The sequence below is a fragment of the Alosa pseudoharengus genome, unplaced genomic scaffold (assembly GCF_046254945.1).
Source record: "Alosa pseudoharengus isolate Yale_2024_CS ecotype anadromous, Long Island Sound unplaced genomic scaffold, YU_APseudo_1.1 YU_APseudo_1.1_scf_2, whole genome shotgun sequence".
In the NCBI taxonomy this organism is placed as follows: domain Eukaryota; kingdom Metazoa; phylum Chordata; class Actinopteri; order Clupeiformes; family Clupeidae; genus Alosa; species Alosa pseudoharengus.
In genome coordinates this window covers 16,369,516-16,393,000 of record NW_027468663.1, presented here as the reverse complement: position 1 = coordinate 16,393,000, position 23,485 = coordinate 16,369,516, and the positions used below count along the sequence as shown (strand labels likewise).

Below are 23,485 nucleotides of genomic sequence, written 5' to 3'. Positions count from 1 at the left end.
TGGAGGCATGGATGCCCAATCCAATCAGCTGGGCTCCGGGGTCCAGAGAGGGAGCACGAGGGCCGACGCTGTCTGGCCTGCCTGCCTTTCATCTCCATCGCCCTTCTGCATCTGCATCGAGTGCGACAATGGGATTATCTGGAAGTCAACTAGCCTGAGGCTACGCACCAGGGGCCAGGGGAGAGGGCACCGCGTGTCGAGCGTGCCGAGCCTAACGGATGCTGACTGTCACAGTGTTTTCTGCCTCTGCTGCTCTGAGGCAAGTTGAAGGTTATGGACAGCATACAGCTGCTCAGTTGCTTGACTTGTTTTAGCCTCTTTTATAAGCACGGGGGATTAGGGAAATATGCAGCACTGTGTAAGATAGGCTCTTTTGAAAGCATTGCTATGCAAGCCACCTGTTACTTCACAGTGGAAGAAGATGATGAACTACATCAAAGTTACCCTGTGGGAAGAAGCTGGTACTTAGAAGAGGTAGCGAATATATATATGCTGTATATATATGTGTGTGTGTGTGTGTGTGTGAGAGAGAGCTTGCTTTGTTTTTGTATGCAATGTCCATCGATCAGACACCTGCCACCTTCCAGGTGTGCATTGCATCAAGCAGGAAGGCCAGGTAACTTCTAAAACAACATGCAATTCATTTTGCACATGAAAAACACAAAGGTCAGGTCTGTAGTTGTGGCTGGCTAATAAATGCATTGTCTGGGGATGGCATTTATAGAAGTCAGCATAAAAGGGGGGCGGGGGGGGGGCAAGGAAAAGGAAGCACATTTTATTAATAAAACATAAAAACAATTGCTTTCCTTATATTGGTCCATTTATCGTAGTTTCAGAATTTAGCTACTCAAAAAATGGCAAAAAAACATGTATATATGTAGTTCAGTTAGTTCATGTACTTCGTAACTCGTCAATACTGGAAATATGCACATCGAAATTGCTGAATAGAGCTGCAATGAGTCCGTCTTTGAGAGGTGTTATTGTACGTGTCTGTGTGAGTGTGTGTTGGTGAATATGTTTTGTTTTTGTCTGTGAATTTGCAGCACCTAACCTTTCATCTACTGTACGGTAGCTATTTCTGGAAATGTTCCAAAATAAGTACTGTAGCAAAAGAAGATGATGTACAATAATCAAACGTCAGTCCACTGAAACTGAACTCACGCAACATGTGTGAAGTTGACCGTTTCTACTGACTGAAGGATTACGTTCAGTAATGGTCATCACAGCGTGAGGGAGAAGCATTCCTTTAGTTAGGGCTCCACCACCCTTGTGGTGTGATCTTCAGATATCTGTGATAGGCAAGAGCAGTGCACATCATGCTGCATTATGTCTGTCAGATAACATCACAGGAACATCAGAGACAGTCATGTGGTTCCCCAAAGGCGGAGTTGGAGGGCAAGTAGGGACTCCTCTCCATGAAACAATTCCTGTGTGAAACCCAGTGGTCATGAACCACCTGAATAGATCAACTCTGACGTGAAGAAATTGATTTTAATTCTGGGCAGTACATGCAGTCTGCAGGGGATTTTAGCAAAACACTGCATAATCCTAATACAATACAGTTTTTCTCAGTCACTTTTGGTGCTTTTCTCAGATCAGAATGAAAATTCTCTTAACTATTAGTTCAACCTCCACAACATTTAGTCATTTGTGCACATCATAGTAGCAATTTCTCCTTCCTCTTAACAAATTGCAAATGCTTTTGAACATGTATCAGTTGCTTTGTCATGTCAGTCAAAATGAACTATACTTATGGATGCTGAATAGTCGGTCCCAATAAAACTAATAGTCTTCATTTTATTGCTTGAGTCATTACATACAAAATTGGTGAACTAGCTATCAAATTCTGTCACAATGCTGTAGAATTGCAAAGTAAAACTGTGAAACGTACATTTTCAGTGTCTTGTACTCACTTACTCCCCTAACTACAGCAATTTGTAACTTTACTGTAGTTTTCAAATGGCTGTACAAGTACTGTATAGTGCCGTCTTGAGCATATTCAGGTAGTGTCACCTAGTTCTGACTTTTTTTTGCATGGAATAACACTGAGAGCATAAACTGTCTGTCATAATGAAAACATGACAAAGCCATTTGACTATCTTGTTCATAAACGACTTTTCATTTTGATGGCACTGGCAGTTTCATTGACATAAATACTTGCTTTTGAGGAATGGACTATCCATTTTGAGCAAGTGACGTGCTTTTGCAGGTTATTCACTAGGTTTTGCATTTTGCACTAATTGTTTTGAGAAATGCACTAACTGCTGTGCAAATGTTAATAGTGATGTGAGAAAAGCACCAAAGCGACTGAGAAAAACTGTAATATTGATGATATACATATGATAGGCTATTTGCTATTTTTTTTTTCAGGGCGGGCACTGCCAGTATTTGTCAGTGTAGGGCATTATTTGATCTAAGTTTTTTTTTTCAGTGGCTCAAAACTTTGTCAAGAGGCATATTTGGTCAAGAATATGTGGTACTAAATGTAGCTTAAAGTCTGCTGGCCATAATAAAAACATTTTTTCTGGCATATACTATAATATTCTGCACATCTTCACACGCAAATGTACCAGAGTGTACCAGTTAGCCTCAGGCAAGTCAGAAATAAATACAACATAAATACACATATCTATACTTTCTTCTACTTTTCTACATAATTTGAATTAGAAATTCAACAAAGAACATCTAAACAACAAAAAAATGTCAAAAGACTCCAACTGAAATACCATATTTTCTGAAATACATTAGTTTATGTCTGTCACGGAACACAGTATAGCCTTTCCACTACAGCTATTAAATCTAGACTGTCTTGCTGAAAGAACTAAAAGAAAGTAAACCATGATTGGCTGGGTTGCTGAGATCCTCCTCTTTCTTTTTCTCAAAAATGTCTGACATCAAAACAAGCAAATTTTATGGAAGGAGGAGAGATAAATCAAATATTGTCTTCTTATTACGCATTTATTATGTTAATATGTTGTTGTTAATGAAAATGTCAGGAATCATATGATTAATTTCTCATCATTGCAGTAAATTAAGTTATTTACATTTTGAAATAATAGTGACTCTATGAATGTCCATTATAATGGACACCAGGGCCAAAATACTTTAGGAGATCATTTGTATAGGATGAATAAGTGTGTGTGTGTGGGGGGGGGGGGCAGATTTGGAGCTCTCAGGTGATGAGTGAGTGAAACAGAGATGAGGACTATGAACCTGTGCCTCAAGAAGATAGGGAGGAAGAGTAAGACTAAAAAAAGATTTATCGCAGATGAAAGAAAAACATTAAAAAAATTAAACGAACAATTCAGAAAAAAGAAATAAAACTGTCCAAAAAGGTAAATAAAATAGTCTAGAAGAATAAATAGCCTTTCCCCTTATATTTGGTTAAGTTTACCCTTAATTTAATACTACTAAAAGCATAATTTGTCCATTTTTGTCTATTTCCGTGGCTACCTTTTCATACTAAAACGATCCTTTTGTCCACCAAAGTGGACATGCTATAAAATTAAACATAAAAAATAATTTAAAAAAAATAAAAATTGTAAGATGTTTTTTTAATCCTAAATAGATAGGAAATCACAACAAACTCAATTGTAGGACACTTTTTTCTTGGTTCTCAGGAGGATATTGACTTTGTTGACTTTATTGAATTGATGTAGGGTCAAAAGCCAAGTCTTTGTAATGTAGGCCAGTGTTTCTCTAAAACCAAATGGACGTAGGCATTCAGGCAAACACTTTCTGAAGTTCTGGCTAAACAAAAAGTAATGGTCCAACTTAGTCATTTACCCTTGTGGCCCTGAACCTTACCTAAAGATGGCATTAGCGGCTCTTAAACTGACACAACGAGCATCTGTAACATTAGATCCCAATCCTGCCTGCAAAGGCCCACAGGATATGCAGGGGGGATATTCAATTTTGCCTTCTCTCTCACAAAAGGAGCACTTGACACACACAACTGAAAAAGACTGCTAGATGTATAAGTTTCTTGATTCTGAATGTAGACTACTGTAACACAGCTATGCTAGCTAGCATCCATTCTTTAGAAAGGCACTAGGGCTATCATCTGAAGTGGTCTAATAGCCTAGTGTCCTCTTCCTCTGTCATGCTTTCGATTTTGAGTTTCAACAATGGAGCAGCCGGAAGGAATTGAACCCACGTAGGGCTACTGTACAGTGAATGACAATATCCATCAGTTAGGTTAGCCTGGAAATCCAGACGCAATTGGATAACACTACGACAAATGTTCACTGATCAATTCCGGACATCGACGCAATTGGATAACACTATGAGCAATGTTTCCGGACTTCGACATCGCAACGCTCAGTTCGCCTCTTGCCCGCCTATATCAGATACACCGATGTGATTGGTGCAGTTCGGCTCCATGGGCATAGGTAATGGGCATCATTATTCATCGCCAGAGTCACTCGCTGAGTAAATTCAAATTGTGAACTCCAGGGTACTACAGAGCAGTCACACATAATATGCAAAATTACGTCTTTGTCCTTTTGAATGCACATAATACTCGGATGTTTCAAATATTTTACAAAGATTCATTAAACATTTGCCTTCTGAAAATGTTTAGACCTGACTCTTTGGCGCCCAAAAATTGGTGTCAAGGCTCTTGTTATGTCTTAACTTGTACTGATATTATTATAAGAAATAGGCTTATGTAAGACTTGTAAAGAGACTAATAATAAATAAGAATGATCTGTTTAGTCAATGATTAAGTCCCTTGACAAAAGTAACCCAATAACCAGCATAAAGCTCAGTGCTGCTTGGTGGCAAGATAGCATTTTTATCTCTGTGTTATGGTGATCTGAATGATAAGGCATGCTCAGATGATTGGCTCCCTCACGCTGACACCACACAGGTTTCCTCTCCATCTAACACACTGGCTCAGAACTGTGTTAAACTAGTCGAGCACGCATAATCCAGTTGCTGGAACCATGGTCAATACGCACAAAGAAGATACAAATAATGAGAAGATGGAGGAGGACAAACAGCCTAAGTCAATAATGGGCATCTTCACCCGAGAACAATTCATCATGTTGTGTGTTGCTGTGGGCTTGGCGATCCTGCTCATCGTTATTGTCGTACCTGCAGTTGTTGTCACTCAGATTCAGTCAGGTAAATGGATATTGATCTATATCAAATCATATTATACTTTTTTGTGAATGTCAATTTTTTGTCATTCAACAGTCTAGGAGCCAGCAGATGAATGTACATTCCTTAGAGTGTGTAGTGACAAAGGATAAAAAATCAATCAATCAATCAATCAATCCCTAGCCACACATATTAATGACAAGTCAGAACTTGATTCGGAATGTGTAAGTGAGCATATTGTTATTTCCCCAGACACTTTAAACCTACAGCATTAAATACAGTACCAATCATTCTGCATGCCATGTGCAGGGTTGGGTCAGATTACTTTGAAATGTAATCCATTACTGACTACAAATTACATGGCAATTTTTGTAATCAGTAACGTAATCAGGATTACCAAAAACATGTAACGTATTCTGATTACTTTAGGATTACTTTTAGATTACTACTGGTATTTTGGTGGTAGAAATTTCCCCCAAAATTGATCACTTAGTCATCATGGATGTGATCATGGATCACTATTCTCCAAACATGCACAACTCAGCTTAACCTTTATAAAGTCACACCTGGACAATGAGTTTAGCTTTCGCTGGATTTTTTTGACCCAGGGACATGGATTGAATGACACCATGTCCATTTCAATTGTGGGGGTGAGAAAATTATTCCTTTGGGATGTTTTTCAACCAGGGGGACCTGGTGACTTTCTCAAAGTAAATGGTAACACTAAAACAAGAGGCTACATTAAGATTAGGAGGAAAAGATCAGGCAGTGTGCCGAGAGACCTGCCCCAATAGTAAATAAGTTAGTAAGTAAGTATAGATACTCTTTTGATCCCGTGAGGAAAATTTGGTCTCCCAATCCGCGAATTAGTGAAGCACAGTGAACACACAGTGAGGTGAAGCACACAATGAGCACACAGTGAGGTGAAGCACACACCAACCCGGAGCAGTGAGCTGTCTGCTACAATGGCGCTCGGGGATCAATGAGGGTTTAGGTGCCTTACTCAAGAGCACCTCAGTCATGGGATGTGGGCATGGGAGAGCAGTGCTCAACCACTTCCCCCGCCCACATTTTTTCTACTGGTCGGGGATCGAACCGGCAAGCCCGAAGCTTGTCGAATTAAAAGATAACTAGGCTATCATTAAAAAGTTGCATTGCTTCATGATAAAATGTAATCAGGTAATCCCCAACAATGTAACTGTAATCTGATTACACAATTTTTTTATTGTAATCTGGGCTGATTATAGTTACTTGATTTTTGTAATCTGATTACGTAATCCAGATTACATGTAATCCGTTACTACCCAACCCTGGCCATGTGTTTGATAATTTCATAATTATTTTGCAGGTTCGGGATCTTCTGGCATCAAGGTTCCGTTTTCCTCTGATGGGGACATGTTGGAATTCCTGATGGAAAATGGGAAAATCCCAGATACGGACGGCCTATACGCCACATGGTATCACTCTGCCAACAACAAATCGCAGCTCAACGATGCCCTGAAAAGTGAGCGCTTGCCCCGTCCGGCTGAGTTTGCTGGACTGCTCCCTCACTGTCCCTTCTGTATTAATCATGATCATTTTTTACAGTTATTCCGTTCTTGAGGTGACTAGTTGTGGGTGATTTCATGGATGTCATCTGTAGGTTCAGTCATGGTTTTGGAGGCGGATGTAAACGTGGAAGGGCATGGCACTGCCAACCAGACCAACATTCCCATCATGGCCCATCCTCCTGCTGTTTACAGTGACAACACTCTACAGGAATGGATAGACGTGGTTCTCAAATCAGACAAAGGTAAAGGCATTTGGAAGAGTAAGGATGAATATTTCATTTAAGCAGCATTTGAGAGAGAACTTTTCAGAGACTTGGTAGCCTACTGCTGAACTGATACTTTATCTTGACATGTAAACAATTGTCCTATGTAGTTGAATATATGCAGTCCCATATATGTATATGGGAGCATTTGTGAAGTGATGTCATATAAACATGAGAGTTTAGGTCTGATTTTTTATTTAATCTCCTGCCACTCTGTAAAATGACAAATATTCAGGAATAATTGTGATAATGGATGTGGTGCCACCAGCTGAATGTGTGTATGATTTCATGTCTAGGTATTAAACTGGACTTCAAAAGTATTGAAGCAGTAGAGCCTACTCTTGACATACTGAGAGTGAAAAATCAAACAGCACGCATCAATCGCCCAGTGTGGTTAAATGCAGACATCATTCATGGGCCCGGTGTTCCTTGGTTTATACCGGTGGTTAATGGCACTAGGTAATGCCAACAATTTATCTACCATTTTAAGTTCATCTATGTCTAGACATGGTTCTTTTTTAAATATAACTTACAAAATTAAATCAAGAATATTCCTTAAATTTTCTTTTTACAAACTCCTCATCCCAAAGGTTTTTACAACTCATTCAGCAGAAATTCCCTGAGGTTACAATATCACCAGGATGGAAAGTACTCTATGTGCCCCAGTTTCCTAACGTAACATACACATTGCCCATGATGGAGAAAATGTACAATGCTGTCCTAAATGTTCCACAGAAAATAACCTTTCCCATCCTGGCTGTCATGGCCAAACAAGGGTGGCCTCATATCAGTTGGCTGCTGAGCCAGTCGCCTAGGTAACGTCTGTTTTTTTCTGTCAGTGTGTTTGTTTTTTCTCTCCCACACACTTTCATACACACTTTTTTTTCTTTGGATAGACTTTTGAAATGTTTGTCAAGATAAATCTAGTTACATTCTTTATATTTTATTTTTTATATTCAGTGACTTATTTTGCACTCAATAACCTTCAGAAAGGTGTGGAGAACAAATACATCATAAATTAACACATTTGTTTTTGGTCTCGGTACAGGTTCAGTCTGACACTGTGGCAAGGGGCACAAAACCCAACACTTAATGACCTTCTGTTCATTCGAGACAACAGCAGCCCACAGCGCATCTACTATGACATATATGAGCCAGTGCTATCACAGTTTAAAGAGGCTGCAAGTATGTGTTTACAACATCACAGTGTGGTATTTTCAGCCATGGCTTTTGTTTCCCATAAATATTAATTGAGATACTCTTTGTGTTGAATAGAACTGAAGGGTCGCCATAGACGGTTTTACCCCGGAGGAGACCTGGTCGACTACTTTAAACCCAAGAACAACGATGGCTCCAACATCCAATGGCAAACTGTGACGAGCAGAAAATTCCTGTTGTCTGTACTTAGAGGTGAGGCAAATATGACATCAATAAGTCTTTCATTTCCATATGCAACATAATTACTGGACAGTTTTGGAAGTTTTTTATTGTAATACAGGTGGCAAATAACATGTTTTCAGATTTCTATCTTTTCTTGTTAGACATGCACTGTAAATGTAGAGCTTTCAGCCATTGGTAATAAAGGGCTATTTGCCATACTGTGAGCCCAGCGAACAAACCCCAAATGTTTGTTTTTACGAGTAAATGCCTCATTAGAATAAAATGTCTGATTTCAGGCAGCAGTAGCGGGATGCTGGTCATTCCAGTGGTCTCCAGTGCAGGTCAACCCAAGAAGCCAGCAGTGGAGAGTTCAGGCCCTGAGCTCTCCCTTCAGGAGTGCCTGGAGCTCATCTACGCCTCGCCCAAACCCTGGGGCATATACCTACGGGTCAAGTCTCCGAGCCAGCTGGCCCCTTCACTGCAGCTTCTCAGCACAGCGTACGACCAGGACCTCTTGTACCATCCCACCTGGGTCAACATGGAGGTGTCCCACGGGGCTTTCCAAACGCCAGGCTACATCAGCGCTCAGGACTTCCTGAGCACCGTGGAGGGGAACTTCCCCTTTGTGACCCTGGCCCCTGCCTGGCCGCGGGAGGCCCTGGGCGAGGGCTACACTCGGGCCCTGGTGGAGGATATGCTCCAGCTCCTCAGGGGCGTCTATCAGGACGTGTCTCTGCAGTTGAGCACTGAGCCGCTAGGAAAGTCGGACGCAGGCCTCCAGCTTCTACAGGAGACACAGAAAAGGTTCTCTCTCACAGTAGAGATTGAGCGTGCAATAGATCCCAGTACCTGCGTTCAACTTACTAGGTCTCTTCGACAATGGGGCAGAGAACAAATCTTCTTCAATATGCCACAGGACTATATGTCTGAGCCGTTGAATGAGGTTAACAATTTTTAAAAATCTGAATGTGACATGTGCTTCAATGAAGACTGAATTTATGCAATGTGCATCTTTATAACTGTTATATAATGAGTCACTCTAAAGGTAAGATGCATCATGTAATTAAAAAATTCCTGTGACAGTGGAAATTGTATAATGTTTAGAGTCAATAACTTTTGTATATCAATGCAAAAATAGTCATGTCTGTTTGGCTATTCATTGCTCAATATTAAACGGTTTTGTAAAGAATTACTTACAACATCATTAATTTGGCAGTCTCTGTGACAACTGGCTCTTATTTATTTGAGAATGTCTTGAATCAATGTCTTTTTTAACTTTACAAAATAACTTCCAATAAGAGCATGGAAAACAAAATCAGTGTTGACATACTGCAATGCATGAAACTTATCAACAAAGTAAACATCTCAAATGCAAATATTTCAAAAGCATCTTGTTCTTATCTTGATATCAAGATCATATGGGCAAAGCAACACAAATACACAAATTCCCATATTTACATGTTTTAAATGCACAATGAGTTGAATAAACATCAGTATAAAATGTCATAGAACAAAGTACAAGTATTTAAAATCATAACTGGTTATGTGTTGCGGACACTGGCACATCATTGTGAAAAAGGGATGGTTCATACTAAGTGTAGATGTTAGTCTACACTACAGGCCAACTCAGAACCTAATATCCTGGAAATCCCTGAAAGAGCCCCAGCATCACTGAAAAACTGTTGTACATTTCCTTGACATATAGGCCTATCCTGGTAACATTCAAACTGAACTGATTAAGTGCAGGATCTCCATATTCACAGACTGCAAAAGTATAATTCACTAGTTTCCATTCCTGAATTTGCATAAAGACATAAAAGCATAATACATAAAAGCATAATAGAAGAGCATGTTTGGCGAGGTCTCTGGCCATGGTCCTGATGGGCTTCGCGGAATCGTGCCGGAGTCGACTGCGCAGGCAGGAGTCAGGCAGAAATCTGCCATACACCCCCTTATTCTTTAAGTATGGAAGACGGGAGGCGTAAGGGAAGGTGGTGGGTTGCGAGCGGAGTAACACCGATGCTGCAACTTCGACAGGTAGACTGTGATTAAATAACCGGACTGATTGAAGGAGGCGTGGCAAATTCCGTCATGCTCCTCCTGAACTTCCGTTTGTAAACGCCATTTTTAAGTGCTGCTTTATCAGATCTAATATCGGACCTTTTGTATGTCAGCCATTGCCATGGACATAGACAATGATAATGTGACAGGTCATGTTAGACATCAGTTTAGAGATATACGCAAATAGGCTACGACCCTGAATATTTGAAGTAGGATATGGATTGACTTATATTGAGGACAAAATAGGATAGAAACCCCAGTGTGTGGCGTGCAGTGAATTGCTGGCAAATGAGACCATGAAACCATCAAAAACAAAATGCCACATGGAAACTAAGCAGTAAGCACCCCTGTCAAAGACAAACCTGTCGAGTACTTTGAAAGGTGATATCAAGAGTTGAAGACTTGACAAATGTAATGGCAAGCACCAGCATGGTCCAAACAATTCCTACAGGCACTTTGCATGTCTTACCATGTAGCTTACCGTATCCGTTGGCTTGAACGCTAAAAAATATATATATGGGTCGCGATTAAATGCATGTCCAGTTGTTAGTGGTGCTAAATGCATGTCTAGTTGTTAGTGGTGCTAGGAGAGGAAGTACTCTCAGAGGAGTTGGATCTTCAGGAGGTTTTTTGAAGATAGAGAGGGGTATCCTTGCTCTGGTAGCAACTGGTAGCGTGTTCCACCAACGGGATACTACAGATAAGAAAAGTTTGGATAGCCGTGAACATACAGTACGTACGGGTGGCAGAGCCACGCATATTCACAAGGGCGTAGAGGCCAGAATGGGCGCAGAGCCACGCGTATTCACAAGGGCGTAGAGGCCAGAATGGGCGCAGAGCCACGCATATTCACAAGGGCGTAGAGGCCTTGTGCTCTAGCAGGAACCGGCTGCAGGCACAGAAGTTGGAGTAGAAGCTGGTGGAGAGACCTGCGATGTCCGTGGAGATGTAGGGCAGCACCTCCGCACTGGCCTGGTTATAGTAGGAGATCTAGGAAGGGAGAGGAGAGGCCATCAGATTAGGCTTTGTGAGACATCCCACATTATGTTGGTATGTAGGCTATATTTATAGTTACAGTCACCCTGTTGACTTTTACTGTTCTGAACGAGAGCAGTGACTTTAGGCTCGTAAGATGGGAAAGGGGCTGGGGGGGCATCAGACACAGTAAGGCCCTTTTCTTACTCACAGAGCAGTGTGTCAACTTATCAACTGGAACCTGAGCTCTTTCTATGGGCACATAAGCCTGATGGCAGGGGACGCGTAGGGTGAGTGAGACACACAGACGTTGTGGTGATCGCCTTGCTGATAGCGATACTGACTCACCTTGGCCACGCTGCTGGAGACCGCGTATATGGTGAAGCCGGCACACAGCACCTCACCCCGGTTCACGTCCTCCGTAGGCGGGTGAGTGGGGAGAGTGATCGAGCGGAGTGCCACCACGTACGGGTCCCTGGGAAACGTCATCAAAATAACTTCAGTTCCTATCACACTTACAGTAGCTCAATTAATGAATACTCCTTGTCGTCAATTTTCAATGTACTGGGTACCCATTTATCACAAAGGGAGTACCCAATTTATGAACAAAACTAAAAAAAACTTCATGCGTCATGCTCCTACCCGCAACAACGTTAATACAATATCAGAGATTCCATTTTCCCTATTGTATGTCATTAAAATGAATTACAGAACTACATTGTGTAGCTTTAAATCCAGTTAGGGTAAGATAAGGTGAAGATGACCTATTTTAATATGGTCTATGTTGCTCACCCTTGATCGCATGGCGGCCTCCTGGATCCCAGAAGGATGAAGTCTTGGATTTTACCAACCTCGCTGACTGAGGGTGTCACCACGCGGTAGAGCCTGTCATCTTCATCAACCTGAGTTATTAACTCACACGAGCTTCAGAGGGACGGAAACAGAAAAGGACATCAGACTGAGCTTTGTGCAGTAAACTTTATCTCAGCTGTAAATGGAAAGCAATGTGTCTTAAAGGGAAGGATGATGCTGAGTGAATAAAACATTTTCTACAAATGTTACCTTTAAATTCCACTGCCTTGTTATCTGATGTTTGATAGCCCTGTCAGACTGTAGATTCACTTTTTATTAGACAACTCCTACCTCTCAACTTGATCTGAGCAATCTCTACTTGATCTGTGAGCGGAAAAGTAATCTAATTCCTTTCCCTATAATTTCAAAAAGATAAGTTATTCGTTACAACCCAAATGGATTCCTATGGAAGACGTTTCTATGCCAAAAATGAACAAATGTCATAGAGTGAAACAATGACGGATAATGACAGGTAATGCCAAGCTAGCTCTTCTCTGCATGAACAGTGTTTCTCAGCACAGTATACACCTGTGTGTAATGGGTTTATGTGATGCGGTGCCCTAAAACCACATGGCGCTGCCTTACTTGTAGTGCTGGTCCCACTCCTGCCTGTGGCGGAGGTCAGAGAGCAGCTGGAAGGCCGTAGCTGCAGGCACCTCCACCTCTGCCTCCACTCTGAAGCACAGGGACTGGTCCTCCTCCAGTGTGTATAGGCTGACCTGGGGGAACAACACAAAAACATTACAGCCCTTACAAATGGCCTGGGATTATTCAATTATTATGTTATCAAATAAAATGATTATCTAAAAAAGATACGATTATTTTGCTTTATTATTAAACCCTCTAAATTGGTGTTAATCCGTGCAATTCTATTCCTCTTAAAGAGAGGTGTCTATGTTGTGTTCTCTCAACACTATACTCTACATAGTATATCCTGCACAAGAGGTTGTACGTCATATTATTAGGTCTGATCTTCCGAATGTTGTATAGGACAAACCGACATGACTGTGACAGATGAATGCTCAGAAAAAGGTAGTCCATCATCAATTGTGACACCCAAGTTAAGTGCCGTTTTAGCAGGGGTCAGTGAAGATGATCTATTGGGGAACAGCTGTACAAGCTTTACTATACAGTTTCCTGTTTTGCTGTCATGAGCACATTCCTTATTTGAGAATGTACCCAAGCCAAAAACATGGTAGCCATTGTTCTTAGTTTATCGTCAAGTGTAATTGTTTTGGAAAGTTTATTTTGTTTATGATGGTGCAAGTTCATACACCAGTATCATCTTATTCCATGATGTCATCACGTCACTCATCACAGATAACATCTCAGAGATTAGTATCAGTGTACTCTGGAGCACAGATAACAGTCAAGGTCCTACAAATCCTGACAAAAACATGCCATCTATTCTTCACATCAGTGTGCGGTGAGAATTACAAACCTGATTCTTCTCATGATTCAGGACCCAGTTGTCTCTTGCAGCCAGCATCTTCAGGGCAAAGACATTGTTGTAACTGAGGTACACCTGCATACAGACATACATAAAGACATTCATTTGCAAGCACACAATGGACTATCATAAAAAGATAAGGTTATCTTATATCGTGAAGTTATGCAGCCCATACAAATCTGACCAAGGACAATCTTTGTACTGAGACTAAAGGTGTATTAGAGTGTAGACTGAGAGGCAGATAGTATTGGTCAGCTCTATGAGAGTCAATGCAAGTGCTAGTGTGGGACTTCAAGTGGTCAGCTCTTGTCACGTTCTCCACACACAGCTCCTTACACTGTAACAGTACCTGGTTACTGGCATCCCAGGGGACAGACAGCGGCATCTCTGTTTGATTACAGGAGATGATGTACTTCCTGAAAAGGTCACAGAATGATTAAGGCAAGAAAAGATCACATATTCTTTCCTAAACTCAGGAGGATCAATTGGAAGTCACCCCTGGTATTACCTTGCACATAGACAATATAGAGTTTTAAGGCACTGGTGGAAATGGAATCTAGTACAACGCAGCATGTACAATTACCTGAAATGCCCTTGAGCCAAGGAGTGAAAATTGCAAACAGCCAGTCAAATCTGTGCTTGTAAATATTATCTTATAGAATAAAGGGATGCTGTGCCTAGAAAATGCTGATGTGGTTTCACACAATTTAAGGGAGTCTCCATAGAGACAAAAGGAGTATACTGCAATACCATGCAATGTAGATTACACATACAGAGAACTGTTACATGTTACATGATACAAACAACTAGAGTGTTTAAATCAATTAATTTATTTCATTGATTTGTGTGATTATTAAATTAGATTTAATTCATTTCTTAACCAATGCTGTCAAAGTAAGAGGTTACAAGGTATGGCATTATGCTCATCAAACCTTTATTAGCGACTCTACGGCTCCATCTAAATGCCGAAAGGTGCAACAACAGTCTAACTGATTAGAATGGCAGGCCTGTCTAGTTTTGTGTAGTGCCAATTGTATCTATTCCCATTCTGATTCCGATTGTCATTCTGCTAATTGATTCCAGTTCCTCTCGATTCCTCATTTCCATTTCTCATTTCAAGTAAAAGAAAATAGATTAGACAAAATATAAATATGTCTTTATTCTTTATTCCAGGAGTCGTTTATGTTCTAAACCTTAACTGAGCATACACAAAGTGAATATTTATTTACAAGTATTGATCCATAAGCATGCATTAAAACACTAAGACCATATAGATCGATCTAGAGCAGCTAATTAAAATAACTGCTAGGCCTTGTCATTTCGGAGAGTCTCAAAATAAATGTCTTTACTTGTTTTTGTTTGCCATAATAAAGGAGCTATTGTGTTCAGGAATTGATAGGCAGAACTAAATTCAACTTTTTCATAATTTCTTAATTTTTCAATATATTTTTATTCTTCGGTCTTTTCTTATCAGACACGATTCTGGTTATTTTTTATTGATTCTATTCAATTCCAATATTTCGGTTCCCAACCCTTGCCAGGAGTTTGTATGACGAGACGGAGACATCTCTTTCAGAAATGCTCTGCTCTCACATTCATGACAACTAACTTCACACTAAGCTGTCTCACCGGTCAAGTCGGATCTTCTTCCTTGCAATGGCCTCCTGGTACCTCCTCTGTCCCTCCTGTTTTGGAAGGACACCAGTTATTAGTTACTGATAGTAGTCTCTGTGGATCGCTTGATAAGAAATGTCATATGAAATCTGACTGGCTGGATTGCTTGTAATGAACTCTGAACCCTGAAATCTGACCCCTCACCATTGGCTCAGGTCTTATCGGGGGCAGAGTTTGTAGCCTCCCCGCTTCATCAAGCACCTCATATGTCATGAAGGCACTGTTGATGTGCCGAAGTGGTTCCTCCCCCTTATAGGCCTCTGCACACACTCCCACCTCCATACTGTTCAATAGGGCGGACAGAGAAAAGACAGAGACAAACGCAAAGTCAAATAATAGTCATCACTCATTTAGTGTCCATGTTTCTAATTCTCAGTGAAGGAACACTGACAACAAGGATTTAAAACGAGCATTCAAGAAGAGACCATGTTGTGCTGCTTTTAGAAATGACAGGGTTTGTTCCTTGTGTAATGTCTTAATGACTACATGTTTGGACCAAACTCTTTAAATGGATAATGTGTTTTTTTCACACCGGACAACACTGTCAGACCTTTTCCAGCCCTTATTTCAAGTGTCTCCAGGTTAAGAGTCATGACTGCAGTATGCTTTACAGGCAATTATACTGTAACACTCCACAAAACAAAAGTGTGGTGAAATTAGATGGCGTGCTTTTGGTCTGGCCCTCTCAATGTGTACTGTTCCAAGAGCAGACAAGAGCAATTTAAAAAGTATTTTCAGTGGATGATGAGAGACAATCCAACCTGTGCTTGAATGTGTTGTTGACGATCGCTTTCAGCACCAGACGGTCGCCAACACTAGACGGCCCTCTGAAGTGGAACATGTCAATAGCCTTCAGTGTGGGATGAGCATTACATAAACGACTGCCGAGAAGACAAACAAATAGCCAGAAATGCAAAAGAGTCACTGCCAAATATTCATCCATTGCGTATTCTGTATTTCATAATAACAACATATTTACATATTAACCCATTCGCGCTGGATGCTGCATGACGCAACATTGACCCTCCCGCTGGATGCTGCGTAGCGCAACATTGACCCTCCCGCTGGATGCTGCGTAGAGGCTTAGATATTACATTTTGGTAGACGTTGACAATTTTTAGTATGTTTTCAGAAAACCCTCAGGAAATAAGGTTATTTAGTCTAGAATGCCATAGGATTTTTTTTTTTTTAGCAGGCATTTTTAGCAGGCATTTTAGGAGTAAATGGGTTAATGCACCTGGACATTATAGAATGCATAAGGAACTTGCTAATGCCATCAACTAACTACTGTGCATCTCACCAGATATTTTGAAGCCAGAGACCAGTGGCTATGGCAAATACAAAAATCAACACTAAAGCATTCCATAGAGCAATGGCTAGTTGTGATTCGACATTCACCCAGTCAAAGGAACGGTCAGGTAAACATTAACTCCCATGACATGTTTGTATACTGTATCAGTTTTAGATAAATATCTACTAGGAGGAGGGTTGCTGAAACAGTGTGTAGCAGAGCTGTAGTAACAGCCACTCAATCAAATATACTTTCTAATTATTATCTAATAATAACAATTATAATAATAATACATTTTATTTATAACACACTTATAAATCTCAAAGTGCTATAGGGTAAAAGTGTCTCCATTTCAGTGGTAAACCCTGGCTTTTATATGATGTCATGATCATGTTTGATCATGTGACACACCTCGCAGCAATTGTAGCCACATTCTCCATCCAGGCCATAATCTGACCCCCGAAAGTGTTGACCTGATGGTTGGCATGAGGGGGCAGTACTAGCTCCACACTCTCCACTCGAGTCCGCTCTGTGGGCACAGCCTCCTGGAGGTCCTGACTCCCTGCCCCTGAGGCACACACACACACACACACACACACACACACACACACATACGCACGCACGCTCAAACACACAGACACACACACACACATACGCACGCACGCTCAAACACACAGACACACACACACACATACGCACGCACGCTCAAACACACAGACACACACACACACACACACACACACACAAACACACATAAACATACACGTTTACACAAACACATATTATGCAAAGTGTGCATAATTACCCATTTAACCTGGCATCTGAATATATTTAGCAAACACAGGGACTTCATGACACAATTCCACAGGGAAAGAAATTAGTCACGTAGACATGAGTGAATGGAAACCTCCCAGAGTATGACTAGTCTGTGTGAAGGGCACATTGACGTCTGTGTGTACACACAGAGGAAGCCTTTGGGAGAACTGAAACTCTTTCAACTCAACTGTACCAGATCACAGATGTATTTCAATTATTTGATATACTGACTTTTTAAAAACTATTGTTTGTACTTATTATTTACTCTTCTCTGCTTTTAATTAGGTAAGGTACATTTAATTGCCTCTGTGTATGAAATGCGCTATATGAATAAACTTGCCTTGCCTAAAGCTTAACCCACTGTCAGACACCCTTTCTGTGACAGTCAATTGTTTGTTATTGCACTGTTTAACCTTCATGCCGTCAGTCCATATCCTGTGTGTCATAGTCATACTCATATCCTTTGTGTCATAGAGCGTGATTCCATGCAGCCAATAAATGGTTTTGAATCAGTTTATTGGGAATAAACCGAATATGTATGTGTCTTGTAAACACCTTATTCTGATTGAAATAAACCGAAAAAGGCCATATTTGGTTTACTAATAAACCATTTGCACACCCTTGCATATGCCTGTTTTAAAGCAACACCAAAGAACTTTTCCTCTGTCGCACGCACTATTTGTTTATCCAGCACCAGCTTTGCAAATAACAATGTCCACAGACAATGTAGAATATGTTGCATGATTTTATGAAAGTAGGATGTATTGCAACATCAGATGCAAGTCAAATTTCTCATGTCTCATTCCATCGAACTACAGATCCGCTACCCGATCCGGCAAACTTACATAGTGCGATTATAGCCGAAAGAGGGCCGCGAAGCGAATGCAGAAAGTGCTGTTCACTCAATTACGAGTTGATGAACCACTGAAACGATTTTGGAAACATTATTTTAAGGTACAAAAAACTCTTTGGTGTTGCTTTAAGAGGAATTAGGATAAAATGAACCAATTGTCTCTCAAGCACTTTCCTAATCATGGCAAAACAACGCGCACACTTTTAGAAAGGCAAGGAGACAAACTTATGTCTTACAATCATGCAAATGTCATGGAGTTCATCGACGGGAGAAAATGTCGTAATAGCGACGTTTTTAAAAAGATTTCTAAAAAACTTAATGAGGCTGGCTATCAACATACGCCTGGAGAAGTGAAAAACAGGTGGAAGACCCTGAAGACGCTGTATTATTCAGCCAAAAGAGGGAATTCCACCAGCGGAGATTTTCGTCATGACATTGGGAGCCTATTTGTGGGCTGTATCGCTGACTTATTCGGAATAATGTTGATTGCTATGTAAACAGGAATATGCTCAAAAACGTGATATTCTACTTGCATGTAAACAGGTTAAACGGAATATCGTCAATAAACTGATTCAAAACGGTTTATTCCTGGAAAACGCGCTCATTGTCATACTCGTACCCTCTGTGATACCCTTCTGGAAGGACTCATTGTTTAATATGTCCGTCATGATGTCGTGGTGGATGAGCCTCATCCGTCTTCTCTCCGCGGCAACGCTGTGCTCTGCCTGCTCCGTCTGAGTCCGTGGCACCAACTGCCTTAGGTGTACCTGACACAGCACACACACACACACACACACACACACACACACACACACACAAACACACATGTGCACACAAACACAAACACACACACACACACACACACACACACACATACACACACACGCATTTACACACACACACACACGCATTTGCACACACACACACACACAGACATAAACACACATGTGTACACAAATGCATACACACATACATACATAAACGCACATAAACGCGCACACACACACATACATACATAAACGCACATAAACGTGCGCGCGCGCGCACACACACACACACACACACATAATAAGTGAATATATGAATATATAATGATAACCACAGGATGGCAAACCAGAACTGCACACAGGGATATAATGAGGCAAAAATTCACAACAGTGGATATAGAGAGGGTGTCTTTGCCCAGGTGAAATCCCACTGACCTTTCCACCTCCTGGAGGTCTGGCCACAAAGGTGGCATAAGCATGGCACACTTTCCAGCAGCCTCCACTGAAAAGATCCTCACAGGTCACCTCAATACCAACCTGAAACCAGAAGGCAAGCACAATAAACCATTAAGGACATACCATAGAGTAGCTGTGATTTAAAATGTAACATGTGTGTTTAAAAAACTCTTACCTCCATACTGGAGTTAAACGCTCGATTCACTTTGGCTTTAATATTGACCACTTGTCCAACCCTGTGAAGAAATTGATAAGAGCATAAATTCATTGAGGGGTTTCAATATCATATCATCAATAACAGATTTCTCCCAAGTAATAAATAGATGCTGATTTTAGATGACACTTCTCCGCTAAAATGTACCGCCCATTTCCTTGTGACATTTGGGAGGATGGCATCTTTTCCAGTCGATGTGTTTATATTGCTTTACCTCTGGCTCCATTGAACTACCACAGCCTATTAATCAGAGTCGTTTGTGTTTACTGCAGTCCCAACCCCTTTGGAGGGGAGAGGGAGGGTGCATACACTAATTAAGGGGCTTGTTTCAAAGGAGCAGCTCTACATCTGCCTAAGTCTGTGGAGGAATCATTGGAATCAGCCTATTATGCTGTGTTAGCAGCCTCCTCCACCAACATTATTACAGCATATTAAAACTTCAACAACACTTCACAGACACAGCAGCTTCTCAGCTGGAACAGATGCCACTGAAAAAGCCTACATATTTGTTGATGGGTGTGCTCTGTAATTGATCAAATGCTTCCAAGTGCTGGTGGAGAATCATGTCTTATGCTAAACTGTAAGGAGGACTTTTATGGTGGCAAATATAACTTTTATGGTGGCAAACAGTCTTCAGACTACTCCACATATTGTGGGAGCAATCCTTTTAGGAGAGTAGACCCTCTCTCCCAAAGAGACCAATAAGAAGAATGGTGAAGGAGAGGTGTTTCAGGCATGGCATTTTCACTCGTGACATACTCACCGGATGGTGCGCTCAAAGTTGATATCATCGACTGAGGCAGTGACACAGGGGCATCCTGCATGTCTCTCAGCTGCAGCACCACAGGAAACACAAAGCATGGGAGACATATGAGACCACCATATGAGACTGCATACATATGAGACCACCATATGAGACCGCGTACATATGAGACCACCATATGAGACCACCATGGGAGACCACGTACATATGATAGGGCTGAAACGATTACTCGAGTACCGTAATTCATATAATTCGATTACAAAAAATGGTCGGGGAAAATTCTCTGCCTCGAAGCTGTGTAGACAAGGTGCAATGTGTCCACTGCAAAGCAGAACCAGCGTACTACAACAGCACGTCAACGATGATACAACATCTAAGCCGAAAGCATCCAGTTGTTACCAGTTCACCAAGCGTAGCCGGCAACTCAAGGCAACGTAAACACTGATGTTACCTGATTTAATGTATTAGCTAGTTAAAACAGCAGGACATTTGTTGTGCATATTAATAAATTGCACTAATTAACGCAAAATTAATTTTTGTCCGATTACTCAATTAATCAATGAAATAATCGCTAGAATACTCGATTCAAAAAAGAACTGCAGCCCTATACACATATCACATACATATGAGAGCACCATATGAGACTACAGTATATATATATATATATGAGAATGCATAGGCTACATATGAGAGCAGCATATGAGATGGTCATGGGAGACCACATACATCAACTGCTCTACAGCATTATCAGGCCAGATGTCAGCACGCTGGCCTTTTACAGCATATCCTAACATAGTGCCAGCTTATTGTGATTCTGTATTCAGATATTTCTATGATTACACTAACCTACACACACACACACACACATACACATTGCAAGAAATGCATTGCAATGCTGTTTCTTAAAAACAGGAGACATGTGGATGCACATATAGGCCTTGTGTTCAGCCAAGTATTGAGTCTACTGAAAGGGAGTAAATGGCAGTCACATTACTGTCGAAGGTTTTCTTAATAAATAAGATATCTACTTGAATACACTTCAAAATATGCTGCTAAAGATATACTTAATAACATATGACTAAAATAGTCATAACAAGCTTACCAAACATGGCAAACTCATTCTCCCACGCCTGCATATCGTCATCTTCTTAAAATAATAGTATTTTTTTTCAGGTTTTTCAAAAACAACAAAATTAACCAAAAATTAAATGATGATAATTTAGGCAAAAAAAAAAAAAACATTTTGTCAAAATATTACTGATGGTTGCTGACACGGCTCTTTGTAATAACCATGAAGCGAACCAAAGCAAGTCATAACCCTCAACAAGTAGCTTATAGGCTACTTGCCCTACGACCCTTACAAATAATAACTGCAGTTGTTCAAGTGTCATTTAAAGTGTCAACTGCAATTTTTGAAGAATTCTTCTCTGCAGTATTTTGGACATGACAAAACTGCATTGTACTGGGGGGGGGGGCTGTGCCTCACCTGACAGACAGGCTGTAGAGTCCATCCACTTGAGTAGCTGTCCCACACTCAGCTCTTGGCAGTGGTTGGCGTGACAGGGCATCACAATCTGGCTCTTCTTCACCTCTGTGGGGTTCCTGTACATTTCCCTATCCACCTGGGCAAGGTCTTTCAGCTTGGCCCAGGTACCATTTGAAGAACTCATCTTTGTAAACCTCTACACGGTGGTGTTCCAAGGACCTACATTAATTGAATGAGGGATATTGTGTGATCTCTTCAAAAACTAGGATTTGACAAAGTAGCCTACCAAAGAGGGCATGTGTGTGAGTGTGTGTACATAGCCTAGGCTACATCAAGCCGCAGTAGCCTACACCAGTGTTTCTCAAAGTGTGGTCCGGGGACCACTGGTGGTCCGCAAGCCACCCCAAGTGGTCCGCAAGCAGACGTGGTAAAATATAATATAGATGAGTTGTTTGCAACATTGATCCAACTTGTATGTAAATCCAAACAGTTCTGCAACACTGCTTATGTAAGCTATGCCAGTTTAAATCATATGAATCCTCTGACACAATAAGCAAGGTGCAAAGACAATAAGCAAGGTGGTTCGGTGAGTAGGTCTGTTGTGTAATACACTGTTGAAATCTTTTTTTTTAGCTAGGTGGTCCGTGAGGGTATTTTTTTGGTTATGTGGTCCTTGGTCTGAAAAAGTTTGAGAAACACTGGCCTACACAATGGACACTTTGCCCTCTCCATGCTTTACTGGTTTAGCCAACAGTAGCAAAGCTTCAGAACAGCGCCCTATTGCGAAATACCGGTAGTCCTGTTTTTTCTGTCACACCTTCCTCACTTGCATGTATAAACATGCTATCCATTACTAAAATCAAAACAATCTATTAGCGAGCCGTTTAAAAATGACAGCGATTGTTGATGCATATTTGTAGGCTATCGGTGAGTTAATGTGTGAATGTTTGAAAATATAGATAACAGCCCAAGCTTTAGTTTACATGGACTAAACAAGACGTCCTGATAGGCCTACGGATATTTGGGACAAGTAGCCGACGGAAAAGATTTAACACTGGAAAGACAGGTAGACTTCAAGGGCTGTCGGCAAAAATCAACAACTTTTGATGGGCTGGGCCTGTTTAATCCACACGTACCCAACGACAGCAAGTTCAGCTATTAAAAACACTTCAACAAACAAATGTATACAAGCCTACCTAGATGATGCATTTAGGGGACAGTCCAAAAGTTTGCTTCTCTGCATTGGGTTCCTATGTATGTATCGAGTGCGTTTACTGAATGACTGGAAAGGTAGTTTATCCCCAAAGCCCCTCCCTGGCTTGCCAGGAGTAGTATTATGGCTACGTGATGTCATGTAAGTTGCGCACGGCCTAGGCTACTCACCATATCTACTCTCTCAGTTGCTGTGTTGTGATAAAACCCAAATAATCAAAATAAAGTTTTTGGCCTTGTATAAGTAGCCTTCCTTTCGTTTTCCTTTTTTCTCCTCAACAGCAAACCACTCGCTAGGTTACTGACGCGGTCCAGTAGT

General features: G+C 41.0%; 2 protein-coding genes across 3 annotated transcripts; one reads left to right on the top strand and one right to left on the bottom strand.

Moving 5' to 3' along the window:
* The first annotated feature begins 4,946 nt into the window (after positions 1 to 4,946).
* fam151a (family with sequence similarity 151 member A) lies at positions 4,947 to 9,254 on the top strand. The gene is made up of 8 exons (XM_076293158.1): positions 4,947 to 5,127; positions 6,452 to 6,607; positions 6,746 to 6,895; positions 7,213 to 7,375; positions 7,507 to 7,731; positions 7,965 to 8,101; positions 8,192 to 8,326; positions 8,593 to 9,254. Exons 1-8 carry the CDS (start codon positions 4,947 to 4,949, stop codon positions 9,252 to 9,254), a joined length of 1,809 nt encoding a protein of 602 aa, XP_076149273.1.
* A 246-nt stretch (positions 9,255 to 9,500) lies between these two features.
* acot11a (acyl-CoA thioesterase 11a) lies at positions 9,501 to 23,479 on the bottom strand. 2 transcript variants are annotated; one of them, XM_076293982.1, is made up of 16 exons: positions 23,338 to 23,479; positions 21,955 to 22,173; positions 20,469 to 20,538; positions 19,667 to 19,727; positions 19,471 to 19,572; positions 18,888 to 19,035; positions 17,011 to 17,167; positions 16,070 to 16,189; positions 15,453 to 15,591; positions 15,264 to 15,319; positions 13,984 to 14,050; positions 13,626 to 13,709; positions 12,770 to 12,903; positions 12,125 to 12,256; positions 11,681 to 11,807; positions 9,501 to 11,347 (listed from the first exon to the last, which is right to left on the bottom strand). In XM_076293982.1, the coding sequence occupies exons 2-16, from the start codon at positions 22,136 to 22,138 to the stop codon at positions 11,207 to 11,209; spliced, it is 1,722 nt and encodes a 573-aa protein (XP_076150097.1). In that variant the 5' UTR covers positions 22,139 to 22,173; positions 23,338 to 23,479; the 3' UTR covers positions 9,501 to 11,206. The 2 variants fall into 2 exon arrangements, with proteins under 2 accessions (XP_076150097.1, XP_076150096.1); XM_076293981.1 differs by lacking the exon at positions 23,338 to 23,479 and adding an exon at positions 23,151 to 23,283.
* Positions 23,480 to 23,485: the final 6 nt, after the last annotated feature.